Raw genomic sequence first — 24,392 nt, 5'->3', positions numbered from 1 at the left:
TTCTTCATCCCTGTCTTTAAGAAAATGGAGCTACTCTCCCCTTATCATAGGGTCAATGAACAGATTAAAAGAGATAATCTTTACCAGTCCCCTAATAGTTCCTACCTACTACGTTGTGGATATTCAATAAACAACCCCTTCCCTCTTTTGTGAATAGCGATTGGGATGGGCCCAGAACACTCTAACGCTCTGCACCCCCCCCCCTCCCCCGCGCTGTCCTAACTCTTACGGCTCTACTGTCATCCCGGTGCATTGCTCTTGTCAGCTTCTGCTAACTGCACTGACCACTCATAAGAGGACAGGTGCCAAAGCTTAGAGGTATTGTTTTATTTCTAACTCCAGTGATTGCCCACTACAGAAGGGTCCTTTCAAAGGTTTGGATTTGTTTGCTTTGGGTTGGGGGAGGGGTCTCTTGGTTAATTATTAAGGAGGGAAGGGCCTTTTAGAGAGGCCAGATAGGTCCTCAAGGCCAAACAGCCTCCATTTCAAAGCTTCTTAAACTTTAAGAGGCTGGGAAGAAACCTATTTAGGAAAAGTGAAGGAGCCTCCTTGGCAGCTCAGGAGATAAGCCTGTACGCGGCTCAGTGCCCCTATCCTATTATTTAAGGATTCAGAATCTCAGTGTTCTGTGTCTGTAAAGGGAGAACCACCTTTCCTTAACAGTTGTTGGGACAACCTAATCTAAAGCCAACTGCCAGTAGCTGGTAGATGTGAGCTCTCAATAAAGGATCCCTGTGATCAAGCTTCTGGACCTTGAAACAGGGTGGTGGGAAGTGGTGTCCGAGGTCTGGGAAAGGGAAAGGGAGTTCTCCTTTCTCTTTGCGCCTCGGATTTCCTGTCCCAGGAGACCCCACTACTTCCCACAACTGACCCCCCCCTCCCCCGGCACTTAGGGGAAAACCTGGACGAGGGTTCAGGCTGCTGCACCCTGAGTCCCAGATGACCTCCTGGCCGCAGGATAAACCAGCCCCCCACCCCACCCCCCGCCCCCGGGCACCGGCGGGCTCGGGACGGCGGCCTCCGGGCAGGGACAGCGAGACCCTCACGACCCTCGGGCAGCTCGGAGCACCGCGCGGCCCCGGCGGAGGCCCGGGGGGGGGGGGGCAGCGCTCGGGGAGGTCGCCCTGGAGACCGGGCGCACGGCCCCGCGGAGGGCGCGGCGGCCGCGGGCGGAGGAGACGCGGGAGGGGGCCTCGCCAGCGCCGCGGGCTCCTGCAGCGGGCGAGCCGCGGCCCCGAGACCCCCGAGACCCCCGAGGACCCCCGAGGCCCCCGAGACCCCCGAGGCCCCCGAGGCCCCGCCGCCGCCCCGCGCCGCTGCAGGTAAGTGCGCGCTCCCCGCGGCGCCGCGGGCCGGGAGACACAGCGGGTTCGAGGGGGGACGGCCCTGGGGTAAGGAATGGCGCGTCTACTGGGCCTCGACCTCTCCCAACCCCGCTCCAACCCCCCCCCCCCCCCGCAACAAATAAGAAACAGTGGCCCCAAATTTGGGAACTGCAAGTGAATCCTGGCCTTTGGTACCCGGCGCGCTCACTGCACCCCCAGCCAGCCCCGCCCCACCGCACACCCCTCCCCACACGCCACCCCCTCACCCCACCACCGACTTCCTGCGTGTCTGAGCTTTAGGGTGAGGGCCTGTGCAGAGCTGGCCAGCCGGTGTGCTGGGGGAGCAGCAGTGTCCCTGAGGCCCGACTGCCCTGGCGGCCACACCCCCGGGACCCCTAGGTTCCAGCTCTGGCCTGTGGGAACCAGGGAGCAGACTGAGGTCTACCTAGGGTTCCTTTGGATCAGAACCTGGATGACCCACTTAACCAGGCACAGTGTGCCTGCTACACACAGACACACTCACATAGACACTCACACTCGTTATACATACACATACACACACGCATTCACAGATACACAGACACTCACATTCATAGACTCTAATATACTCCAAGCACACACACCGAAGTGCACACATACATTCAGTACACAGACCCATGGCACACAAAGGCTCATGCACAGACACACACACACACACACACACAGGCACACACCCATTTAGGTGCACAGATAATCATTCATATACACACAGGTGCCCACACAGGTTCCCTGGGCACACACATCCATGCACACAGACGCTCAAACATGCAGCCCCACACACTCATGGGGACACACTTGTGCCTACCCAGGCATTCACCCACAGACACACAAACACACACACACACAGAGCCACAATCACACACAGGCACAGAATCACACACACACCCTCAGTGCCTCGGTTCCAACACACGGTACCTCTGCCATTCCATGTGCCCTCCATGTGCCCTTTGCTCTTCTCTACCTGACACTTATCACACAGAGGTTTTATTTTTATTTTTTTAAGATTTTTAATTTATTTATTCATGAGATACACACAGAGAGGGAGACAGAGGGAGAGACACAGGCAGAGGGAGAAGCAGGCTCCATGCAGGGAGCCCGAGGTGAGACTAGATCCCTGGTCTCCAGGATCAGGCCCTGGGCTGAAGGGGGCGCTAAACTGCTGAGCCACCCAGGGATCCCCACACTTTAGATCGTGTCCTTGTGTGCCCTGCCGACTCCACTCCCGCTCCTTGAAGGCAGGGACTCTGTCTTAGTTCTGTGTTACTGTCTAGCACAGTGTTTCCTTGTTAGGGCTCTCAGATTTACAGATTATAAAATAATTTAAATGAATGTCTAAATTTGTATATAGGCAATAGGGCAGTAGACCTACAGTCTAAATTCTGGGAAGTCCGTTCCTACTACCACCTTTTTGACAAACGTTAGCTGGAAGGAAGTGGTCTTTCTAATAAAATACGTTGTTACAGGTTAAATTTTGTGTGCTTTCTACAAAGAAAATCACTGTTGCTTGAAAAAACTACCCTTTGGGGAAGACGATTTTAATTTTTAAAATAAAGCATCAACAACAAATATTAATTAGCAAACTTTTATCAAGATTAATTTGGAGGGAAGGGCAATAGAAAATACTGCTTTCGGGTGTGAAGTAACATCTTTCTTCTACACAAGGCTTTTTTCAGTGACTAAACCTCTTCTGCTATTAAGCATTTTTGCTGCAGCTTAATATCTGATTATGTGAATTATACTATACTAATATACTATTGCACAGACAAAAGTTATCAGCTTTCGTGTTCCCAATTATACTGTCCAGAATGACAACATACACTAAAAATCACTATTAAGGAAACTGCACTTTCCCATTCAAAAATGATAGAAGAATTATGTTTTTTAATCTAGAATGAGTCTTGGTGTTAACGTTAACTAAACTGCTTTCAGATCTTTTGTCTGCTGTTTTACAAAAGTTTTCCATAGGTGAGGATGATGTCAGACATTGCTAAAGACAGGATGGCTCATTTAGGGAAAAGGAGGAGTGTGTCTTCTCTGAGTGGTCGTGAATTCCGGCAGAAGGAACTTCATGGTTATACCAAAAAGTGAGTAACTGAATATCTAATAACCTAAATTCAACTATTGAATGAACCAGTGCATAGTGTTCCTTTGGAATATAAAAAGGGAGAAAATGGGCAAATGGAATATTTTGAGTCATCTTTTGGGGCTATATTTTAAAAATGAAAAAAAAAAAGGAGAGTGAGAAAATCTAAGTGGTATATTGATTCCAGCAACATTTTTTACTATTTCAGATAGCATCCCCCAAAAATCATCTACCCCAAAGAAATGCCATGTGCAGTGCAGACTACCTACTTCTTTTGTGTCTCCTTAGTATCATATAAATGCTTCTCCTCAGGATCATATAAATACATAGATTTTGTTTCATAATCTGATCATTTGTGGATTATAAATACAATCTCTCTCTTTTACAGATAGAAAATGTAAAGGAGTAGCAATCCCAGCTAATGTCAGAAGTAAAACTGGGAGAAAAATTAACCTCTGCAACTTTTACTTCTGACCCTAAGCCATTTTGGCTACTATTTCCAGTATTTAAAGGTAAAGTTCAAAACAAACAAACAAACAAAAAGATAAAGTTCCTTTTTAAATTATTCAATAATAATTATTAGCTTAAATTCAACTTTTTCCAAGAAAATATTTATAACAATAGTCTGACATAAATCATGTTCCTGTGGTTATATAAAAAAAAAACCTGCTCTCATCTGAAGACTAAACTGTCATTCTTATTTGCCTCATTTTCATTTTACATCTTCCCTTCTAAAGCATGAGAAAGTCATATAGAATCAGAACACCACAGCTAAATTTGAATAATTAGCTTTCTTTTTTAATTGATGAAATATAATAAATACAAATTAAAAGTAACAAAAATACAGAAATTGTATCGCCAACACATGAGGATAGATTTTTCACTAACAGATACATTTAAGTGATAATTTCATTGATGTATTTCACAGTTAGAAATTCAGACTATTGGGATCCCTGGGTGGCGCAGCGGTTTGGCGCCTGCCTTTGGCCCGGGGCGCGATCCTGGAGACCCGGGATCGAATCCCACGTCGGGCTCCCGGTGCATGGAGCCTGCTTCTCCCTCTGCCTGTGTCTCTGCCTCTCTCTATCTCTCTGTGACTATCATAAATAAATAAAAATTAAAAAAAAAAAAAAGAAATTCAGACTATCAAAACATTCAGAATGGATCCTCTACCTGAATTTTTTTTTCTTAGAAAGCAAACGACTGGCTTCCAAGTACCCTTCAGTACAGAGGCCATTTAGGAGGCTCTCTCCTCAAGCTAGCTCCTACTTACTTTCAAGGTCTTTAGCACTGTCTGGGACTGGACTGTGCAAATGGTTCTCCTTCATGAAATGAGCTAGCAGAATAATTCTGAAAGCTCAATGGTTATCAATCAGTGGCATTGTTTTGAAATTTCAGAGTTTTATGGGAAAGCATATACCTTTCTCTTGAAAAGTATTTAAAATATTTTTTTAGTAGATCAGTTTCTTTTTTTTTTTTTTAGTAGATCAGTTTCAATTTTATAAAACCTATCCTGAAATTTACTGAGGACCAAATACATTCTGTCATTTAATATCCCCAGCATTAATCCTACTAGGAAGACCACATCCTCACCATTTTACCATGAAATAACTGAGGCTTAGAGGTCAAGGAATAATTTAGTGACTAGGATGGTCCTAAATCATGAGTAAAGCATATAGGGCCCAGGGATATCTGCCTACTTCTCCAACTCTGTGTTCTCCATTAGCCTACTTCCATCCTACTCTCTGGCCATACTCAGCTTGCAGATTTATAATCCTCAGTGCTTTGCCTTGTCTCCAGCCAAGCTGCCATGTTTCTTTCCCATGGGGTACCCTTGTCTGGAATGTTCTTCTTATACTTTGGCTTCCTTCTCCTCCTTCTCCTCCTCCAGGATTAGGTCCAGCTCCACCTTTCTAGGAAGCTCTCTCTAAACTACTCAACTACAACCACTTCCTCTTCTGGGCTAGGTTAGATGTTCTTTTCTGTTCCTGCTGCTCTTCTCTTCTACATACTACTATACTAGGCTGTTTTCTTGTCTGTCTTTTCTTGTTAGATTGTGAACTTATTTGCCTTTACAGCAGTAAACACACTGATAAGGAAGACAAAGAAGACTAGGAGATAGACATACTTGGAAAGTCACTTCTGGGGCTTCTCATCGATGAGATGAGCACTTCTCATTGGCATAGATTTAGCCCTCCAGTCTTGGTTTCTATGTCTACATTGCTTTACAGTAGTAACTAATTCTTAAGATTCATCCCTGGGCATAATGGATATCTAAAATGACTTCTGAATTATGAATGGAAGATTGAATTTATAGTCGGTATAATTACTATTAACTGTTTTTAAGGCTGGATCTTTTTTATTTAAATTATGTTTTCATTATAATATAATTTTTATGTTTTATTTTTAAAAGATGAAATGTCTTAAGCTGGATCTTACTCTCCCAGGATCATAACTGTTAGCATGTCAGCATATTTCTTTTCATACCTTTCTAGTTGTCATCATACTTAGTCTACAAGTTTGAATTTTATTTGCTTTTTCACTTAAATAATTGATAGAAATAAGGCTGAAAGTATCTCATATTTATTGAGCCCTCACCATGACCTTATTTAAGTCTCACAGAAGCTCTGTAGTAGTGGGTGACAAACTGGATCAAGGGCCAGGTCCAAACTACCCCCTATTTTTGTATGGTCCCCTAGCTAAGTATGGTTTTTACATGGTTGAAAAAAATTTAATAATACTTTTGTCATGTGAGTATTAATAAAAATGCAAATCTCAGTATCCGTCAATTAACTTTTATTGGAACACAGCCACACCTATTCATGTGTGTATTGTCTCTGGCTGCTTCACTATAGAGTAGAAGGGTTGCAATAGAAACCATAGGACCCACTAAGCCAAAATATTTGCTCTAGCATTTTACAGAAATGTTGGCTGATCCTGCTCTCTAAAATAGATGCTGTTGTCGTCCCCATTTTACAAATGAAGAAACAGAAGCCTAGAAAGGTTGATGTTCCAAAGCCACAGAATTAGCAAGTGGCAAAATGGGCTTTTGTGTATAGACAGGTATTCTCATTCTTTGAAAATTGGCTATCTATGTGTAACCTATGTTAATGAAGCTCTTCTATTCATTCACCTGAACCTTTTGTTTCCCATCTGTGAGTAAGAGCAGGTATTGACAGTGACATCTTTCTTTTGGAAGCTCAGCCTTTGGCAGCCTTCAAACAGTATTTGAACAGATGTGCTTCTCTCATGTTCTTAAAATGGAAACAGAAGCCTGAGGTTAAGTTACTTTCCCAGGATAATGTGACATGCTAGCCAGGTTTATTTTCTCTGTAAGTAGAAAATAACAGTAATTCAACTAGTAGGTCAAGCCTAAGGTTGGAGAATAAAGAGTCTCTCTTTTGTCTCAAACCAAAATTACAGCAATGTTGTATAACAAGAACTTAGAGTACGGATCCCACAGCTCTCTATTTAAACCACACTGGTGGTATCTAACACACTCATTAGGCCATACTGTATTCTTTCACTTACTCATTTATTCAAGGTTTACTGAACTACTCTGTGCCAATTATTGTGTCACATGTTAGGCATGTAAAGGTAACTAACTGTAGAGTTTTACTCTGTAGAAGGTCATTTTTCAAGTAAACTGAAAGCCACCTGGTAATTTTTTTTTCTGCAAAAAGGAAAATCCTGAATTCATGACTTCATTTGAGATAAATATTTATTGACCAATGAGTATATTCCAGGCATTATGCTGGGGGGGTGAATCGCAAAATGATGTTTCCTGATCTGTTTCCTGATTTTGATAAGTTCTTTTGCCATCTAAATAAAAGTAAAGCCCCTGAAAGATCTAGATGAGATACAGCTTCCCCCCTTCAAAGAGAGAGAAACTTGAGAAAACTGAAATTACCATCATCTGAAATTAAACCACAGTAAAAACTCATATTATGTTGTATTTGATAGGTTATGAGACTGTTTCACATACAATACCCATATGATTCTCATAAAAATCCTGTGGGTTAAGTAGAGAAGATACTTTTATGATCTTCAGTTATCTCATTTATTATCTTATTTCTCTCGGGAACAGAGTTAAAAATTTTCCTCATTTCATAGCACAGTGTCATCACCAATGTGGGTGAGGCCCCTGGTGTCCACCTGATTGTTCCTTTTCTTCCCCTTCCACACTTCACTCCCAACTCTCAAAAGGCACCCACTCTCATATACACAGCACTACACGTGCTACAAGAATACACATATTTAAGTACTGTAATTTTCTGTGTATTATGCTGTTTTGACATTTAAAAAAAACTTTCTGGCTGGGGAGAGATGCCCCTCCCAGGTCTAGCCAATTCTTGAAGCTAGCCGATGTCTCATTAGGAAACATGCCTTAGATATACATGCAAACTATCCAGAGCCAGCTTCCCTCTATGTGCCCCCCAACACACCCCATGCAATATTCCTCTGCCTTAACTGGCCCAGAGCCAAGTACCAGGCCCACTGAAATTACTCAGACTAGCTAGTCTTGAATGGCTTCTCGTGCCCAGTTGTGCCTTTTCCTCAGAAACCCCAATAAAGGCTCTAGCCTTATCTCTCCCTGGCTGCTGTCCTCTGTGTCATAACACTCTGGTGTCTTTCCACATAGCCTTGCATGGCATGGCATGTATCTTATCTCTAGGATCTGTGAGTACAGTCAGCTGTGTTTTCCTGGGCTCCTCCTCTGTGTCCTTTTTTTTAATTCTTTTTTTATTTTTTATTTTATTTTATTTTATTTTTTCTCCTCTGTGTCCTTTTGTGCCACACCTGACTGACCATCTAATAAAAGAATACGGAACAAGTACTTACCAAGGATTTTGATTTACACAAATGGTGTTGTGCTATAAATCTCATTTTATTTTCTCAATTTCATATATCTTGTTCAGCGTTTTTATTTTTTTAATATACTTGTGTAACTATGGATTAGCTCTTTGCTTCTTGCTGTGGCATAGTAGTTCTTAATATATATCATCACATATGTTTGTATCCATTCCCCTAGGGATGAACATCGAGATTGGCTTTCACATGCCATGTGGAACATTTTCATACATAGTCCTTCATTGGCATCTTTGTAAAAACTGTCTTGGGAATGCAATCAAGTATTAAGATATACTACAAAGTTGTAGTAAGTAAAAATGATAATAAATGCAGGAACACATAGGTGCATGAATAGAGAAACAGACCAATGGAACACATAGGAACTTCAGAAATAGACCCACGAATACATGGAAACATCATATATGAATCTTTCCATTCATCCAGGAGCTGCAACAGAATTTTCATCAGCTGCCTTTGGCTTTGACCTCACCTTCTCTTGAGTGAACATTAGTTCAGTGGCTTCAGATGCTCTGATTTTCTATCCACATACTCAAAATTATTCTATTTTATCAGTCACCTTCCATGGCTTATCTTCAATCACATCAGAACTAGATTTTTTACAGGTTGTGGGATTTATCCTTTGTCCTTCAGAATCATTCATGCTCTTGAAAAATATATCCTAGAAGAACACATGCCATGTCATTTTTCTCTCTTTCATTTATGAGGATGTATCTTGACCTTTGTTTCTATTATAACCTTTCTCTTACTGGTACAATGGGGCCAATGATGTGAATAAAATATCTCAAAGCTACATAAAAATCCAGAAAAAATACTATAAACTAGATGGCCACAAAACTAAATTACCTTACTAGGCAACTGCCACCTTCTGCTGACAGGGGAAAAGTTAGTATGGTTTTGCTCTTAAACATAACATTCATAAAAATATCCTTTGGATGTTTTGAGGCAGAAAGTTCTCAAATAAGTGAGCCTTTATGCGTATTTCATGTTGTTTTCAATACCTTGTTTCTTGAGCAAAGGAATCTAATTTTTCTTCATATCACCAGCTTGCCCATTGTGAGCAATAATTATTTGTTGAAAGAATGAGGGAAAAACAAAAGAACAAAAGTCCAAACCTATACACCCTGATCTATACAATCTTTTTACACTGTGTGCCCTGAAATATCTCCACTGGGAGGCAGCATATAACTTTAGTAGATTTAGGAGTGAAAACTGCTTAAATGATACCATTCAAAATATGGTAGTTCCAGGTATTTCATGGTTATAAATAGAAGAAAGAGATGATATTTTGACTTTCTTAATCTACTAAATTAATGGTTCAAAGGCAGTTATGCATTCAAATATTATTTCTTACTGCAGCTTCAAAACATCTCAGTAATAATGTCTGTGAAAATGACTGAAAATAAATTCTCAATAATAACTACATGGTATTGAGGCTGGTGAGACTTAATTGAAATTACGACTGTCTCTAACAGTCATAAAAATAAGACAATCCTTTGTTTATTCTGTGTAATTAAAGGGATGACCAGCAAGTACCTTTGTAAGAGGTTTTCAGGAGAACTGAATATCATGGAAGAGTAAACGTATTCCAACTCCATCGCTAATTTTCTTTTTCCTCTTTCCTGCATGATCAGAGCACAGACTGTTGGGTTGGCATGGATGCTTCCAATGTCAATCAGGTACAATATAGAAGGGTTCCTTTTGTTTTTGTGGACCACTGTCGTTCAGCTATTTCTGCATCCAGGTTAATGCCATGTGTGTCCTCCACAGCAGTACACATGATTGCAAGTATTACTGAAACTTGCATTGGGTGACAAATAGTTACTCTTCTCCCAGGATAGCATTGGTTGATTTGTTCCTTGTTTTCATCAATAATTTCTGCCAGACCTTCGGCTTTCCTGTGTTCACTTTTCATCTCCGTTCCTTCCTAAAACTTGACAACTCTCTTGGATACATTTTGCTAATTGAATCTTTTTCCTTTCTAGCTTCCGATAACTGATGAAACACATAGACAAAATACAAAGAGCATTTTTCACCTTTAAGAAATAAGATCAATAAAATCAGTAAATAAGAAATAAGATCAACTACAACATTCCCTTTGTGATGAGATCGTGTATCTCTCTAGAAGGATTATTATAAACTGGAAAATCTGGTCATAATTCTACTGAAACGTAGCCACTTGTAATGTTGTGACATATACCTAATAAATGTTTTCTGCTGTGTACAGCACTGATAACTAAAATTATAAAATTGCTTTTTTTATCCAAAAATGTTTCAAAAGGCTTGAGTAAAGCTATTTATCAATAGAAAATATGTTCTACTTATTTTCCAAAAGTATTCTGAACTGCCATTGGTCATTCCCCATTTTCAAATATAGAATTTCTCCTATTTCTAAAAATTTACAAACCCATATTCTGGTTTAATGTTAGCTACCCAGATTGCAAGCATTTTAATATTTTATCTCTTCCTTCCATGTTTTTTTCAAGGAAAAAATATTTTATTTTTTCTGTTCAGCCCAGTCTTTTCTCTCTTCCTTTTTCCAAACTTTCTCCTTTAATGTGGGAGCAAATAGATCTTAGTTTCAAAAAAATACCATAAACAGAATCTTTTTTAAACTAACAAGTAAAAATTTTCTGTAATTTTTCACAAAGTTATAGTTTTAGTAGATACATGGTACAGAAGGCAATAGGCAAACCGAATATTTTCCTTCTGCATGAGAAAGGATGCCAGGTTACAGCAAAATATCTGAAATATCACTCTCCAAAGCCCTATCTTCTCCCCAAAACTAACTCCACGTTTTGTTCTCCAGTACTTGCAACATCCCACTTCCAAGTAGCAAACTCTGTATCAGTTAGAATTTGTATCAGTATTATATAATGCTTCTTATAATAATATTTTTTAAGTAGTGACTTAAACAAAATAGAAATGTATTTTTCTCTTATGTAGAAGAAGTTTGGAGGGAAGCAATTCAGAGACCTAGCCTTCTTCTCTCTTCCTGATGTATAATGTATAAGGTCATCTCAAAACCCAAGATAGCTGCTGAACCTTTGCCATCATATCCACATTCCAGTCCTCAAGGATATAAACAGGATCCTTTTGATTAATTCATTCTTTTGAGGAAACTCTCTCAGTATCTCAACCAAAATTTCCACTTAACGTCTCATTGGCTTACAAGCCACATGGCCACAATAGCACCAAAGAAATCCAAGAATTTGTCTTTAGTGTAGAGAGAAATATCCCCACAAATTTAGAGTTCTGTTACCAAGGAAGATGGAGAGAATGACAGGTACTTCCTGCCATGATGTTTATTACAGCTTTCTCCACAACAGTAGCATTTTGGAAACAGCCTAGAATGACCAGGAGAACAAGTCTGTAAATAAAACATAATATGTTAATATATTAAATACTGTCTTGATATTTAAAATATTAATGTAGATTACTATTTAACAACATAGGAAGTCATCCATGATACTTTCTTGAGTAAAGAAAAAAAAAAGCCACAATCTATCTTACGCTCCCATGTGCAAAATCCTGTCTAAAAAGATTTTTAGATTTTTGTAATGTTACCAGTGGTTAGGTAACCACTGGGGTTAGTAATTTTTTTGTGTAGTTTTACTTTAGTCTTTATACTTTTTTATGTTTCAAACTTTTTACAATGAACATGTACTGTTTACACGATTACTGTGGAAAAGAAAAGGCACTGAATGAAATTGCCTTCAGTAAGTTTTTATTTTTTTGAAGATCTTATTTATTTATTCATGATAGACAGAGAGAGAGAGAGAGAGAGGCAGAGACACAGGCAGAGGGAGAAGCAGGCTCCATGTAGGGAGCCCGACGTGGGACTTGATCCCGGGTCTCCAGGATCAGGCCCTGGGCTGAAGGTGGGGACTAAACCGCTGAGCCACCCAGGCTGCCCTTAAAAATTAGTTTGCAGCACCTTCTGTTTGCAAACCTATCTTTAACCAGTGGGTTTTTAAAACTGCCCTTATCACACTTTCCAGTTTCATACTGATAAACAGTACTGCACTGATGATCAATTTCTCAGTAACATGGAACAAAGCAATAGTGAGGACTATTTGTAAAAAAAAGCCTCATTTGCTTTTTTGTCTGAGACCTCCAACTTATGCTATGTTGAGTTTTGTACAAATACTACTTCTCTGAGTTTTTAATATGGTGTTCAGTAAGAAAGAAATTGGGTTTTTATTAACACTTGCTGTGAGTTTCAAATGCAGTCATTAATTATTTCAAATAGTCATCATCCCTGTTTTTGTTCTGTCAGAAATGACTGTATGTGAGACTTTGTTACTGGAAAGTAAATAGGATATTTGAAATCCAAGTGTGCCTTTCCTACACGTACGGCATTAAGCCCTTTGCTTCGTTCCTTTTTCTCTCTGAAATGGGTAGAATAATAACTTGTGTACTTAAGAGAGTCTTGTGAAGGTAAAATGAGATATTTGATGAAAAGCGTTTTTGCAAAGTGAAAAGTAGCCCATATAAAATCAGGAAAGATTGGTTTATCTTCAAATCAGGGGGCTTTTGCAACATGGGGTTTTCTGAGCAGAAGCAATCATCTTCTGTGGGTGCTGCCCACAACACCTGCAGCCAATGTAGCCCAACAGGTTGGTTGCTACTTCAAAGGGCAGCAGAAAACTGAGAAAAGCAGGTGTTACAAGAATGCAAACTAAATCACTAATCCAGAAATCTATCGTGAAAATGCAGCCATAATTACTTGCATCAATTTCTTGGGATGGGTGGGTAAACCTTAATTTATTATACAAGTTGTATTAAGGATTTTTAAAACAGATTATCTGTGATTTTCTTAAAATATCATTTGCAAAAAGTTTACTAATCCCAAACAGCTGAAAACTAAGTATTTTAATCTTGCAGAGAAAAAAAAATGCCAAAGATTAAGAACATATCTGTCATTTAATGAAAGCAAAAACATAGCCTGCTTAGAAAAGTGGTCACTCAGAAACACGCATAACCACACACACACACACACACACACACACACACACAAACACACACACTATTGTAGTATCTCCTTTGAAATGACATCTGTCTTAACTTCCATTTTCACAGGTGGGGTTAGAGCTGAGACTCATTAGTGACAGTTGAATTTCCTCTGAACTAAGCTGAATTAAGTGGTGCTGGAGGTACACTGGGGGTTCCTCCTTGTTTGGGTCTCTGGTTCAGCACCTGGATAAGCTTATATTGCCTTGGTAACCAAGCCAAAACCCTTTCTTAGTATTGAAAAGGGTGATGGATACGAGTGATTTATGATAATTTGGGTGAATTGTGGTTTCTCTCACCATGTAGTTGAGTTTCTTGTTTTTCTTTTTTCTGTTAAGGGGATTTTGTGTGGTATGTATAAGAGTGAACTTTTATAAAGCATAATATGCCATATATATATATACATATACATATATGTATATATATATATGTATATATATATATATATATATATATTTCCCAACATGTTAAGCTTCCTCCTATATTCCCTAGTCCCTTTTGTTGGTTTTGAGGAGAGAACCTTTGCATTGTGGTAGACATGCCATTGGCAATGGCCTTTGAAGCATGTATTCTGTTACCACAAAGACAGACCAGCCCATGGACACTTTCTGAGTCATCAGATGCCTTGGACTTCCTGGGCTTCAACCACTATATTGAGACCTACTCCATGTAATTTCTCTAGGCCCTGATGGTTCCATTGTTCTCTCTTTTTTTTTTTTTAAAGATTTTTATCTATTTATTCATGAGAGATAGAGAGAGGCAGAGACAGAGGCAGAGGGAGAAGCAGGCAAGGAGTCCAATACAAGACTCAATCCCAGACCCCGGGATCATGCCTAGAGCCGAAGGCAGACACTCAACTGCTGAGCCACCCAGGTATCCTGATGGTTGCATCTCTAAAATGTTTTAGACTTAGGACACAGGCCTATTTACCTGAAATTTCCTTGAAATATTAGAGAAACTTTGCCTTTGTAACATTTTTGCTGAAAGCAGCAATATTTTGTTATTTTTATTATAACTATTGAAATTTGTTTTCTTCCTTCCTTTTAGCTCCACCAGTACTGTCTCTTATATGGATGAACCTAGCCAGCGGGATGATGCCTCTTGCCTTACAGTTCAGATGGAAAACACCTATCAGTTGGGTGTGTTATTTTATCACTCATTTCTATTTTAAACTTTTTTTTAAAGGTTTTATTTATTTATTTAGAGTGTGGGGGAGGGGCAGAGGAAGCCGGAGAGAGGATCTCAAGCAGACTCCAAACTGAGCACATGAAGCTCACCGTGGGGCTCAGTCTCATGACCTGAGCATGATCATTAGTTGGCCACTCAACCAACTGAGCCACCCAGATAGCCCCTTATTTTAAACTTCTGATCTCATTATTAACTTAAAATAATATCTGATAACATGGCATTATCTTCAATATTAGCACAATATAATAGATCTTAATTAAGTGATTTGATGTGGTTTTAATTTCTTCCTCTGCAAGATGGGACCAAATTGCTTACTTTTCTTTATCAGCGTTTCCTAAATATCAAGCAATTCATTGGCAGCACTGATGTGTATTGTGTATTACTGAACTAAGAAGTTTATTTCTGGATATTTCTGGGTCATCCTGTAGAGTAATTTTATCTATGTTCAATTAAATGAAGAGATATGCATTTAAGTTTTATACTGTAAACCCAACTAATGTTGTTGATAGGTGGAGAAAAAAGCCTTCAAAGCAAAAGCAAATGATTTCTGGTCCCTTGTTGACAGAGTGTTTATCCCTTTCCGCTGAGGCTTTGGGTCTTTGAAAACAAAGATCTTTGCACCTGTCCCTATGCTCCCAGATGGAGTCCACAGTGAATACCTTTTCCCATTCATGTCTTTTCATAGAATGACTTGTTTTCTCTAAATGTGTACCTGCCCACTATTATCTGCCCACTATATATAATTATTGCTACATAGAAATCCCACAGAGACTTACCAATGACCAAAGGAAGGACTCTATGGGCCAGAGTGGTTCCATCTGTAGCCAGTAAAATTCAAGAAAATTACAACCATCAGTGCATCCCATTAGGCCTTGTAGCCAGTTTTCTACAGTAATTCCCAAGACTACATGGATTTCAAGGCTCCATAATTAGTCAGTCTACTGGTATTTTCACAGTGGCTGGGGTAGACAACTAATATTCCTGCCCTCCAGTGTAATCTTCTACTCCTTCTGGTAACCTTACCCAGTTTTCTTTGGGGAAGCCTGCTACTGCCATCATTACCACTTTTGATCCATTAATATCCTGCTAAAGCTGACACTAGTTTCAGAGATATAACAGTGATCAATTCTGGGATAGCATATGACTGTTTGATACATCAAGCTAATCAAAACGTTTGAGATTCAACTTAGAAAATGTTGTTTGAGCTGTTGAAGAAGCTTATTAGTCTCTGAAACCTGAAAGAAGTAGCGGTATAGCACCCTTTGCCATCTTGCTCCAATATATGAAGCTTGAGACCAAGAGAGAACCAAATCCTAATGTAATTATTTGAATCCTAAATTCAGCTATCTGCTCTTAGACTTTTCATTAGACAAGGTAGGTTTGGGTCAGGTTTTCCTCCACTTAGAACTAAAAGATTTTAACCATTTAATACCTATGACATTGGGCTCTGCATGCTGAAAGGGTTTGAAACAGATTTTGACAAGATAAAGGAGTTGAAATATGAAGTCCTGTGTTTCTTCTTCATAAGCATGTACTTTCATAACTTATTTCCTTAAATAAACTAAATCATCTTATCAATTTAAGAAGTACTGAGTGTTGAACCAAGTTAGAAAAGCAATGTTAGAAATAGCTTAGTATAAAGTATTTCCCATATTTTCTTACAAAAAGTCATGTGAATTATTCCTTTATGATTAAAGTCTTTTATGCTTGACAATCCATTTCTTAAGCATTCAACTAGCCATCTTTTGATACTCAAACAAAAATGTATTTCCACTTCTACTTGTTTCTGAGATTATTTTGCATCTGAAAGGTACTCTGTAGACCTTTGGTAAAGATTTTCTCACATCTACACAATGCAGTACTTCCCAAACGACTGTGGGGGCAACCTGTCAATCAGCATTATTGTGTTTATTTTTTCCAATTCTATCCAATAATATTTGCATCATATAAAAGCATTTTAAATGTTTAGTATGTTTGTCCTCCCTGTATCTGGATAATTATAGCCAGAATGAGATGAAACATAAGTATAATTAATAAAAAAGAACAGGGAATGGAAAAATCAAAGTATATTTCTTATAATAAAACACCATTTATATTTTCTCATTAATTAATTATTAAAACATGAGTATAGAGAAAAATACAAGATGTAAGATCCAGGATGTCTGAATTTGAGTACTAGTCTTGCCAATTCCTAAGTAAATAATGTTTGAGCAAGGTATCAGCACCCTTGACTCTCAGTTTCTTTATCTGTAAGAATGGATAATAGTCCATACATCATAGGGATTTTGTGAGAACTAAATGAAGGAATGCATTTAAATTACTTCCTCATTCATTATGGTAGTTTCTCAATGTGACTGAATCTAGGATTTCACTTTAAATCACTAAGAAAAAAAGGCCTTTTGTGACATCCAGTATAATTTCCTATGAATTACGGAATGAGTTCTCCACAGGACTTTTTCTGGAGCAATGGTTAAAGAAGTATCTGATTCTTTAAAAACACTGACAGTTAGCAGGAAGTCAGATAAGACCTATATTGGTGGCTATTTTTGCTGCCACAGTGAGACAGCCTGTCTGAGAATGTAGACAACATAACAAAAGTAGAACTGGAAATTGGAGAGAAGAAAGAGAGAGAGACATCATTTGAGCTCAGCTTCCATAGGATGATTAGGCACTGTCATCAGATGCTCTTTTTTTTAAAAAATTTTTTTTATTTTTTTTATTTTTTATGATAGTCACAGAGAGAGAGAGAGGCAGAGACACAGACAGAGGGAGAAGCAGGCTCCATGCACCGGGAGCCTGACGTGGGATTCGATCCCGGGTCTCCAGGATCGTGCCCTGAGCCAAAGGCAGGCGCCAAACCACTGTGCCACCCAGGGATCCCCTCATCAGATGCTCTTAAGGACAGAAACTGCCAAGCTCTCCACCCTGACCTCACTCCACCCCCTGAGGTCCTTCCTGACTGCGGAGGTCTAATTGCCTTCCTACTTATACCCTCACCCAACCTTGCTGCCTTCTCAGCAAGAACAATGCCCATCTCCTCCCTCAAAATGAGGTGGCCAACCATAACAACAACACTAATAATAATAAATACCTAATGAGTGTGTGTCTTGAGGGGCGGGGGAGTTGTGCATGGCAGCACTATTCTAAACATTTTGAATATTTTGCCTCATTTAATCCTAACAAAAAACAATATGTGATAATTCTTATTATTACCCCAATTTGAAGAAGCTGACACACAGACAAATTAAATAACCAAATATTTATTTATTGTACCTTAAATCTATTTTTGTGACAAGTCTTTTTTTTCTTTCCTTTCTTTTTCCTATTTTTCTTTTCCTCTCCTTTCTTTTTTTATCCCAACCTTTCTTCAGATCTTTGCTTTTTGATTTCTAAAAATATCTTTTCCTCCTAAAGAAAAAAAATCCACTCAAAAAGAAAAAAAAAAGAAATAGAAAAAAGTTCTGCCATTCCCATTAGTTGACTTTGATAGTAGATTAGGGATCTCATTTGGGAAGTCAAAAGCTGAACATTCATTCTTTCTCTGTCTTTGCATCTCAGCATCCCAGCATGAGCAAGGCAAGGGATGATTCTGGCTGCACAGGGGAGAAGTCACAAAACAAATGAAAAAAAAAAAGTCCATGATGATATTTCAAAATATCTTCAAAATAGGATCTGGTAAATGAAATTTTAAAAAACATATACACAGTCAAGTGCAGAAAGGACATTGGTACAGCTAAATAGTAGGGGCTACTGGAAACAGAGACTCAAGTGCAACCAAGATTCTGTGTTTCCAGCACTAAACTGGGTGTGGGCCTCCTTCTCTCATTGTGGCCTGGCTTCCTCTCCATGGTGAGAATCATGGCCTTCTGCAGTTCCTCAGCATCACATGTCCTAACTTTTATCACCATAAAGAGGTTGACTTTTTATTCCTAGTTTCGGTTTAAAATCAAAATTCTGAGAAAGGATTCTAAGCGGACTGGCTTGTGGGCAAGTGCCACTCCTGGGCCAATCTACAATAACCTGGACTTGGGCTCAAGGAGGTGATGGTAGATCCTAAAGGACCATCTGGTTAGAGATGGAAAACTCATCTTCTTAGGAGGCAAGTTGCTGTTCCCAAATGACAGAGAGGAGTACTAAACAGATAAATATTGAGGGAATTCACTATTTGCTGAAGGGAACAATGCATACAAGCTATGTGGCCAAATTAAGTTCCATGTGAGTGATGTAGGCCAAGGTATATGCAATATGCTTGCTTGGCAGGAAGGAGTGAAAACCAGAAAAATATAGTTAGAACATATGTATTCTACTTAATTTAGTTCAAGTCAATTGTATCATCTTTAAATTTCTTGAATAGAACGGGGAAATCACCCTCAAATTTAGCCTTACACAAATGGAAATGTAAAAGAGCCACAGAGGCTTGTAGGTACATACGTTGACCCCATGAAAGAGAAGCCATCAGGACCAAGCTGGAGTTATAAACCTACAGCCCTACTGTTTTTATAACTGCTTGTCTGTCCTATAGAATGTAGATTTCTTGCTAACTAAATATTGGGGTTAATCATCATACCCATCAGATCAGGTGTCTCTCCCTTACCTATCCAGATTCATTCCCCAGGCTGATTAAAATTGAACAATTCTTATATAATCATCAGAATACAAATACTATTTATTGAGCCCCAGGAGGCTGACCTAACTCACCTACAGGGTGTAGCTTCTTTCAAAGGAGCCCTTTCCACGTGCTTCTTCTGGATCTAGTAAGAGTTCCCTTTTCAGGTCCATCAAACCTGGAGTGGGAGGTAACACCCTCAATTCACTAGCCAAGGGATACTGCACCATCCTTTGGTCCTACATCCTGCTCAAAACTTCCTAAGGAGTCTCTTTATTAAATCCTCCTGGAATTGTCCTGCTTTTAGTGTGCCATGTATTTCTTTAGACTCTGATACAGTGATTAAAAATAAACACTTACAAGATACTGATGACTGTTAAAATAGAATCGGATGTAATTCTTGATCTCATTCCTTTATCCATATCAACTCAGCAAATGATTGAGTCGCTATATGCCAGGCTCTGGGGACATGTACATGCTGTACAATGACAGAATGATGATGAGGTTAATATTCCCTGGAAGTACAGGGAAGATTCCTGGGATGTTGGATAAGGAAGATCCATCTGAAACTTTATGTCCTGAACACTAAATGTGGTTAAGGATATAAGCTCTCAAGTCAGATAAAACAAGAAGTACATCCCACTGTGCCACTGTGTGATTCTGAGCAAGTCACTGAATGTATTTAAACCTCTGCTTTCCCATGTATGAAATGGAGAGAATAGTAAAATTCACCCCAAAGATTTGTTGGAAGATTCTGTAAGGTAATAAATATATAATGATCACAGTACATGACATGTAGAAAAAGCTCAGTAAAAGTAGTTGTTATCTGTACTATGATCATTAACTCTAAAATGTTTACTTCTATTTGAAATTTAAAAATCATACATTAAATATTTCCTGTGCTTTTAGCATTGTATATTAGACTCTGAGATAGATAAAATATGACCTAGCTTACCATTTCACTAGGGAGAAAAGCAGAAATGCTTTGAATATGATCTGGGAGATTGGGAACAATGGGGACCCAGGGTACTGGGAGTAACAAAAAGAAAGGAATGATTTTTTTTTTTAACCTGAAGAGAGGAGAAAGGCTTCCTGGAGAAGAAGATGTTAGAGCTGGCCGTGAAACATGAGTGGATATTTCTCAGATGGACACAAACATCCCTTAAAAGACAACTCTCTATATAGATGGAGCAGCATCTACATGGAGAGCTATGGTAGGCGGCGAAAGGGCTAGAGGTACTGAACCTTAGACTTTGCTAAGGGAAATATCATGGCCAGATCTGGGTTTTAGAGGGACCCTTCCAGTTGTAGTGTGATATACATAAGATTGAAGGGGGAGATAAAGAGCCGGGAGTCAGTTAGAAAAATGTTAACATTTTACAGTAAGTCATTAACACTTTCAATATCAAACCTCAATGGTACTGAATACACTCTTTAGGTAGCCTAGTAAATGGATGAGCATGTTGTCTTCTGGTCCTCTGCCAGAGAACCTGACTGGAAACCTAATTAGGACTATTTTTTTCCCTTAAATAGGACCACCCAGAAGATTAAATGTCTCTCCATGATTCAGTTCTCCTTTGATTAGCCTATGGGTGGGTGGATGTCATTTGAAATTACTTAGAAATTTCATCTGTATTTTCAGGTCCTACCAAACATTTTCCTGTGGTCATTGTCAATCATATCCTGAAAGATGTCTTAACTAACTATCTTCAAGAAGAACAATATGAACCAGAGCTCTGCAGACAGATGACTAAAACGATTTCTGAGGTATATGCATGATTTGACTGAAGTGTTCGCTAAAACTAGAATATTGCTAAAAGGACAACCCCCTACTTTTTTGATGAAGGCAATTAATTTTCAGTAGTAGAAAAAAAGTTAATTTATATTTTATGAAAATATTTATTAGGTCATATTCTGTGTATGTGTGTGTGTATAAAAAGCCTTTGTCTAAAACAACCATTATGTGTATCATTTTGCAGGCATTTTGTTTAAAAAATGTTTATAACTGCTCCATTTATTAAAAACTTACTGTCAAAGATATATTTTAATGATCATTTTCTCTTCTTCAAGGTAATTTCTTGGAGTGCATCAAATATAGATATTGTGGCCTTTAAATACATTTCTATTTTTATCAACTAAAGTGCTGACACTCCATTAGCTTTTCTTTACTTAATTCTCTGTAACAAATTCTTTAATAAACATTCATGATTAGTCATATTACAGGAGACCAGACGTGTGATCCCTTAATTAGACATAAACAACGTGGCATAACTCTCATGCCAACATTCTTTGAAGGGAAGCCATCTTAACATAGATTTTCAAAGAATGTGATAAATCCTTTAAGTCCTGTTCTCTGGATTATACTTTTTCCATGTGTCTTAGGAAATGTAGATTTATTGCTGGTGCTATAATTTTCTCCTTAAATATCCTATCTCATGAGAACAGTGCTTAAAGGAAATCATAGTTAAGTTTCTATAGTTACTGAAAATATCTACAACACATCATGTGATTTTCTTAAATCCACCATATTAATGACAAAGATAGACTCCTAAGTTTCCATGTGGCTAAGTGAGGACCTTTTTGTTGTTTTTTCTTTTCATTTCTAGGTTATTAAAACCCAGGTGAAGGACCTGTTGATTCCACGGTATAAGCTAATTGTGATTGTTCACATTGGACAACTGAATAGTCAGAGCATTCTTATTGGAAGCAGATGCCTCTGGGATCCTAAAAGTGATACCTTTTCATCTTATGTTTTCAGAAATTCTTCTCTCTTTGCTCTTGCAAGTGTCTATGCAGTTTACTTTGAGTGAGTTCTTACTTTCTTAAATCAAGAAATAGGCTGTATCTATGTACACAAAAGCTTTACTGCCCAAAAGTTTGAGAAGGAAACAACAGGGGATCCCTGGGTGGTTTAGCGGTTTGGCGCCTGCCTTTGGCCCAGGGCATGATCCTGGATTCCCAGGATCAAGTCCCGTGTCGGGCTCCCACCATGGAGCCTGCTTCTCCCTCTGCCTGTGTCTCTGCCTCTCTCTCTATGTCTATCATGAATAAACAGATCTTTAAAAAAGAGAGAGAGAGAGAAGAAAACAACATTAATATTTCAAACAACTGGAATTTTTGAACTTTTTAATGCTCTTCAAAGAACTGAGGGAGGGAAAGGTGGCACAAGAAAGACTCTTGTTTATCCAAAGGAAGAACTAAGTATTGGTTCTGCTGGATTGTTTTTCAAAGACATGAGTTCTAATTTAATATTACTGTTGGTACTAATTATTTTAATTACTCTTTATATAGAGAGTGAAAATTTCCGGTGTGTGTGGTTTTTTTTTAATGAAGAAAAGTTTTTAAAAAAAGTGACTATGTACCCTGGCCAATAAAGGACAGAAGAATATTCAACACGGTATACACAAATGATAAATGTTAATGTGTCTTCAGTGCTGCATATAAAAGAATACTGGTTTTCATTTTGTACTTAATAAATTGAGCAGCATTCATTAACTGCAATTATTGTTACATGTACCTGACAGTTGAAACTGCTGAGGTAGAATTAATGATTTCATAACAATTATTGTAGTCCCACAGGGCTGCTAGCTAAAACTAGCAGCTCTTGTGGGTTGCCTGCACTTTACAAAATTGTGGGAGAACTGAATGTTGGCTCTCCAGTAATGGAAACTATAAAGTGAACAAAGGCTTTTAGGGCACTGCAGTAGACATTGTCGTATTAAATATACATGATGTTTAATAGTAAATGTATCTGTAACGCTTAATATCATGTATTGGAGAGAGACACTGCTTTTAAATATACACTGCCTGATGTGCCTTTAAATAGGCTTTCCTTGGCTAACAAACTTTTACACAAAATATATAGCTGGCATCTTAACAAATAAAACATGTGTATTTATTATTCTGTTCCTATGAATTGAATGCTAAAGTGACCCAGTGCAGTTTTGAATGGATGGCACTGAAATTTACAGGGCTGAAATTGCTTATTATTCTGCTGGCTAATGTAGCTTGTACCATGGATCATTTATTTTTACGGAGCTTTCAACCCTTTGTGTGCATATAAAATGATGCTGAGGTGTTGTTTCTGGCTGGTAAGTGAACTGCCCAGAGGACATTTGTTAAAGGTCAAAGACAAATTGTACACATGTGGAGAAAATTAGCAATGCTATAGTCCTAAGGAAAAAAATTATGTGTAATTCATATCAAAAAAGAATTTTGCAAATGAGAAAGCAGTCAATGCTCTATAGTTTTAAAATGTATTGATGTCTTATTTTACCCCAAAACTTATACTAAAAAAAAATTGAAAAATGTATACTTTTAAAATCCCTTGCCTTCTGTTTGTTGTGGCCCTTAAGGTAGTTTTTCAACATGAATTAGTGAATTTTCATTATGTTTTCTATTAGTGCTTTCGTGGGAATGTGTCTGTGTAATAATTCATCGCAACCAGTATTTGTCAATCTCCATAGGCCAGTTCTGAATCTGGATTAGGTCATAAGTACAGTAAGTAAATGAGCTGCATATTTTCATTACACATTTGCAAACATCACCCCTCTTGGAGCAATAGCAAGGGAAATCGTATTGCAATTTTGCACAAGTAAATCAGAATGGAGAAAATTCCTTAGTACGTGGAAAGTCCATTATAAAAATGGCTTTATTTTTTTAGTCTTAAAGTCTCATCCATGAGATAATTTCTTACCATCTGTCCTAGGCTGTGTTAGGAATCAAAACCTTAAAAAATGATGGTAGTTAAAAAGCAAAAAAAGGAAGCAGTTAAACAGCATATTGCCATGTACTGTAATTCAGACAGTCGATGATGAATTCCAGCAATTAAAGAGCAGCATAAGACCATACAGTAAAGTCTCACTAATTGCAGCTAACTTGGAAGGATGCTGGTTATCACAAAAAGCCTTATGATAGGTAATTTTGATGGATGCATTAGCTAACACCATGGAAGTAATCATAACATAAAATACAAATGTAGCAGGTCGACACATTGTATACCTTAAACTTACAGGATGTTATATCAATTATACCTCAGTTTTAAAAATAAATTTTTTTTAAAAAAAGAAATGACTCAGTAAATTTGAGGGAATTGTTTTACTTTGAGACACCCTGAACTTACCTAGTATTTTGCCTTCCCAATAGGTGTTCCTAAAGTGACCTCCTTCTTGCCAGACTTGCCATGCCAGCCCTCACCACGGACCCCTCAGTCATGCTTTTCTCTACATAAACACTCCCTTCCACTTTTAGTGACTTTCTTCACTTTTCA

General features: G+C 38.5%; 1 protein-coding gene across 2 annotated transcripts; it reads left to right on the top strand.

The window, feature by feature from the left end:
- The first annotated feature begins 1,186 nt into the window (after positions 1–1,186).
- On the top strand, positions 1,187–24,155 carry DYNLT5 (dynein light chain Tctex-type family member 5). 2 transcript variants are annotated; one of them, XM_041771679.1, is made up of 5 exons: positions 1,187–1,322; positions 3,320–3,448; positions 14,377–14,468; positions 20,766–20,890; positions 21,730–24,155. In XM_041771679.1, the coding sequence occupies exons 2-5, from the start codon at positions 3,336–3,338 to the stop codon at positions 21,931–21,933; spliced, it is 534 nt and encodes a 177-aa protein (XP_041627613.1). In that variant the 5' UTR covers positions 1,187–1,322; positions 3,320–3,335; the 3' UTR covers positions 21,934–24,155. The 2 variants fall into 2 exon arrangements, with proteins under 2 accessions (XP_041627613.1, XP_041627614.1); XM_041771680.1 differs by having other exon boundaries at positions 1,223–1,322; positions 3,330–3,448.
- The last annotated feature ends 237 nt before the right edge of the window (positions 24,156–24,392 follow it).

Source organism: Vulpes lagopus, chromosome 10, assembly GCF_018345385.1.
Source record: "Vulpes lagopus strain Blue_001 chromosome 10, ASM1834538v1, whole genome shotgun sequence".
Lineage (NCBI taxonomy): Eukaryota > Metazoa > Chordata > Mammalia > Carnivora > Canidae > Vulpes > Vulpes lagopus.
The sequence above is the reverse complement of the archived record's forward strand: the minus strand, read 5'-3'. Positions and strand labels throughout refer to the sequence as shown.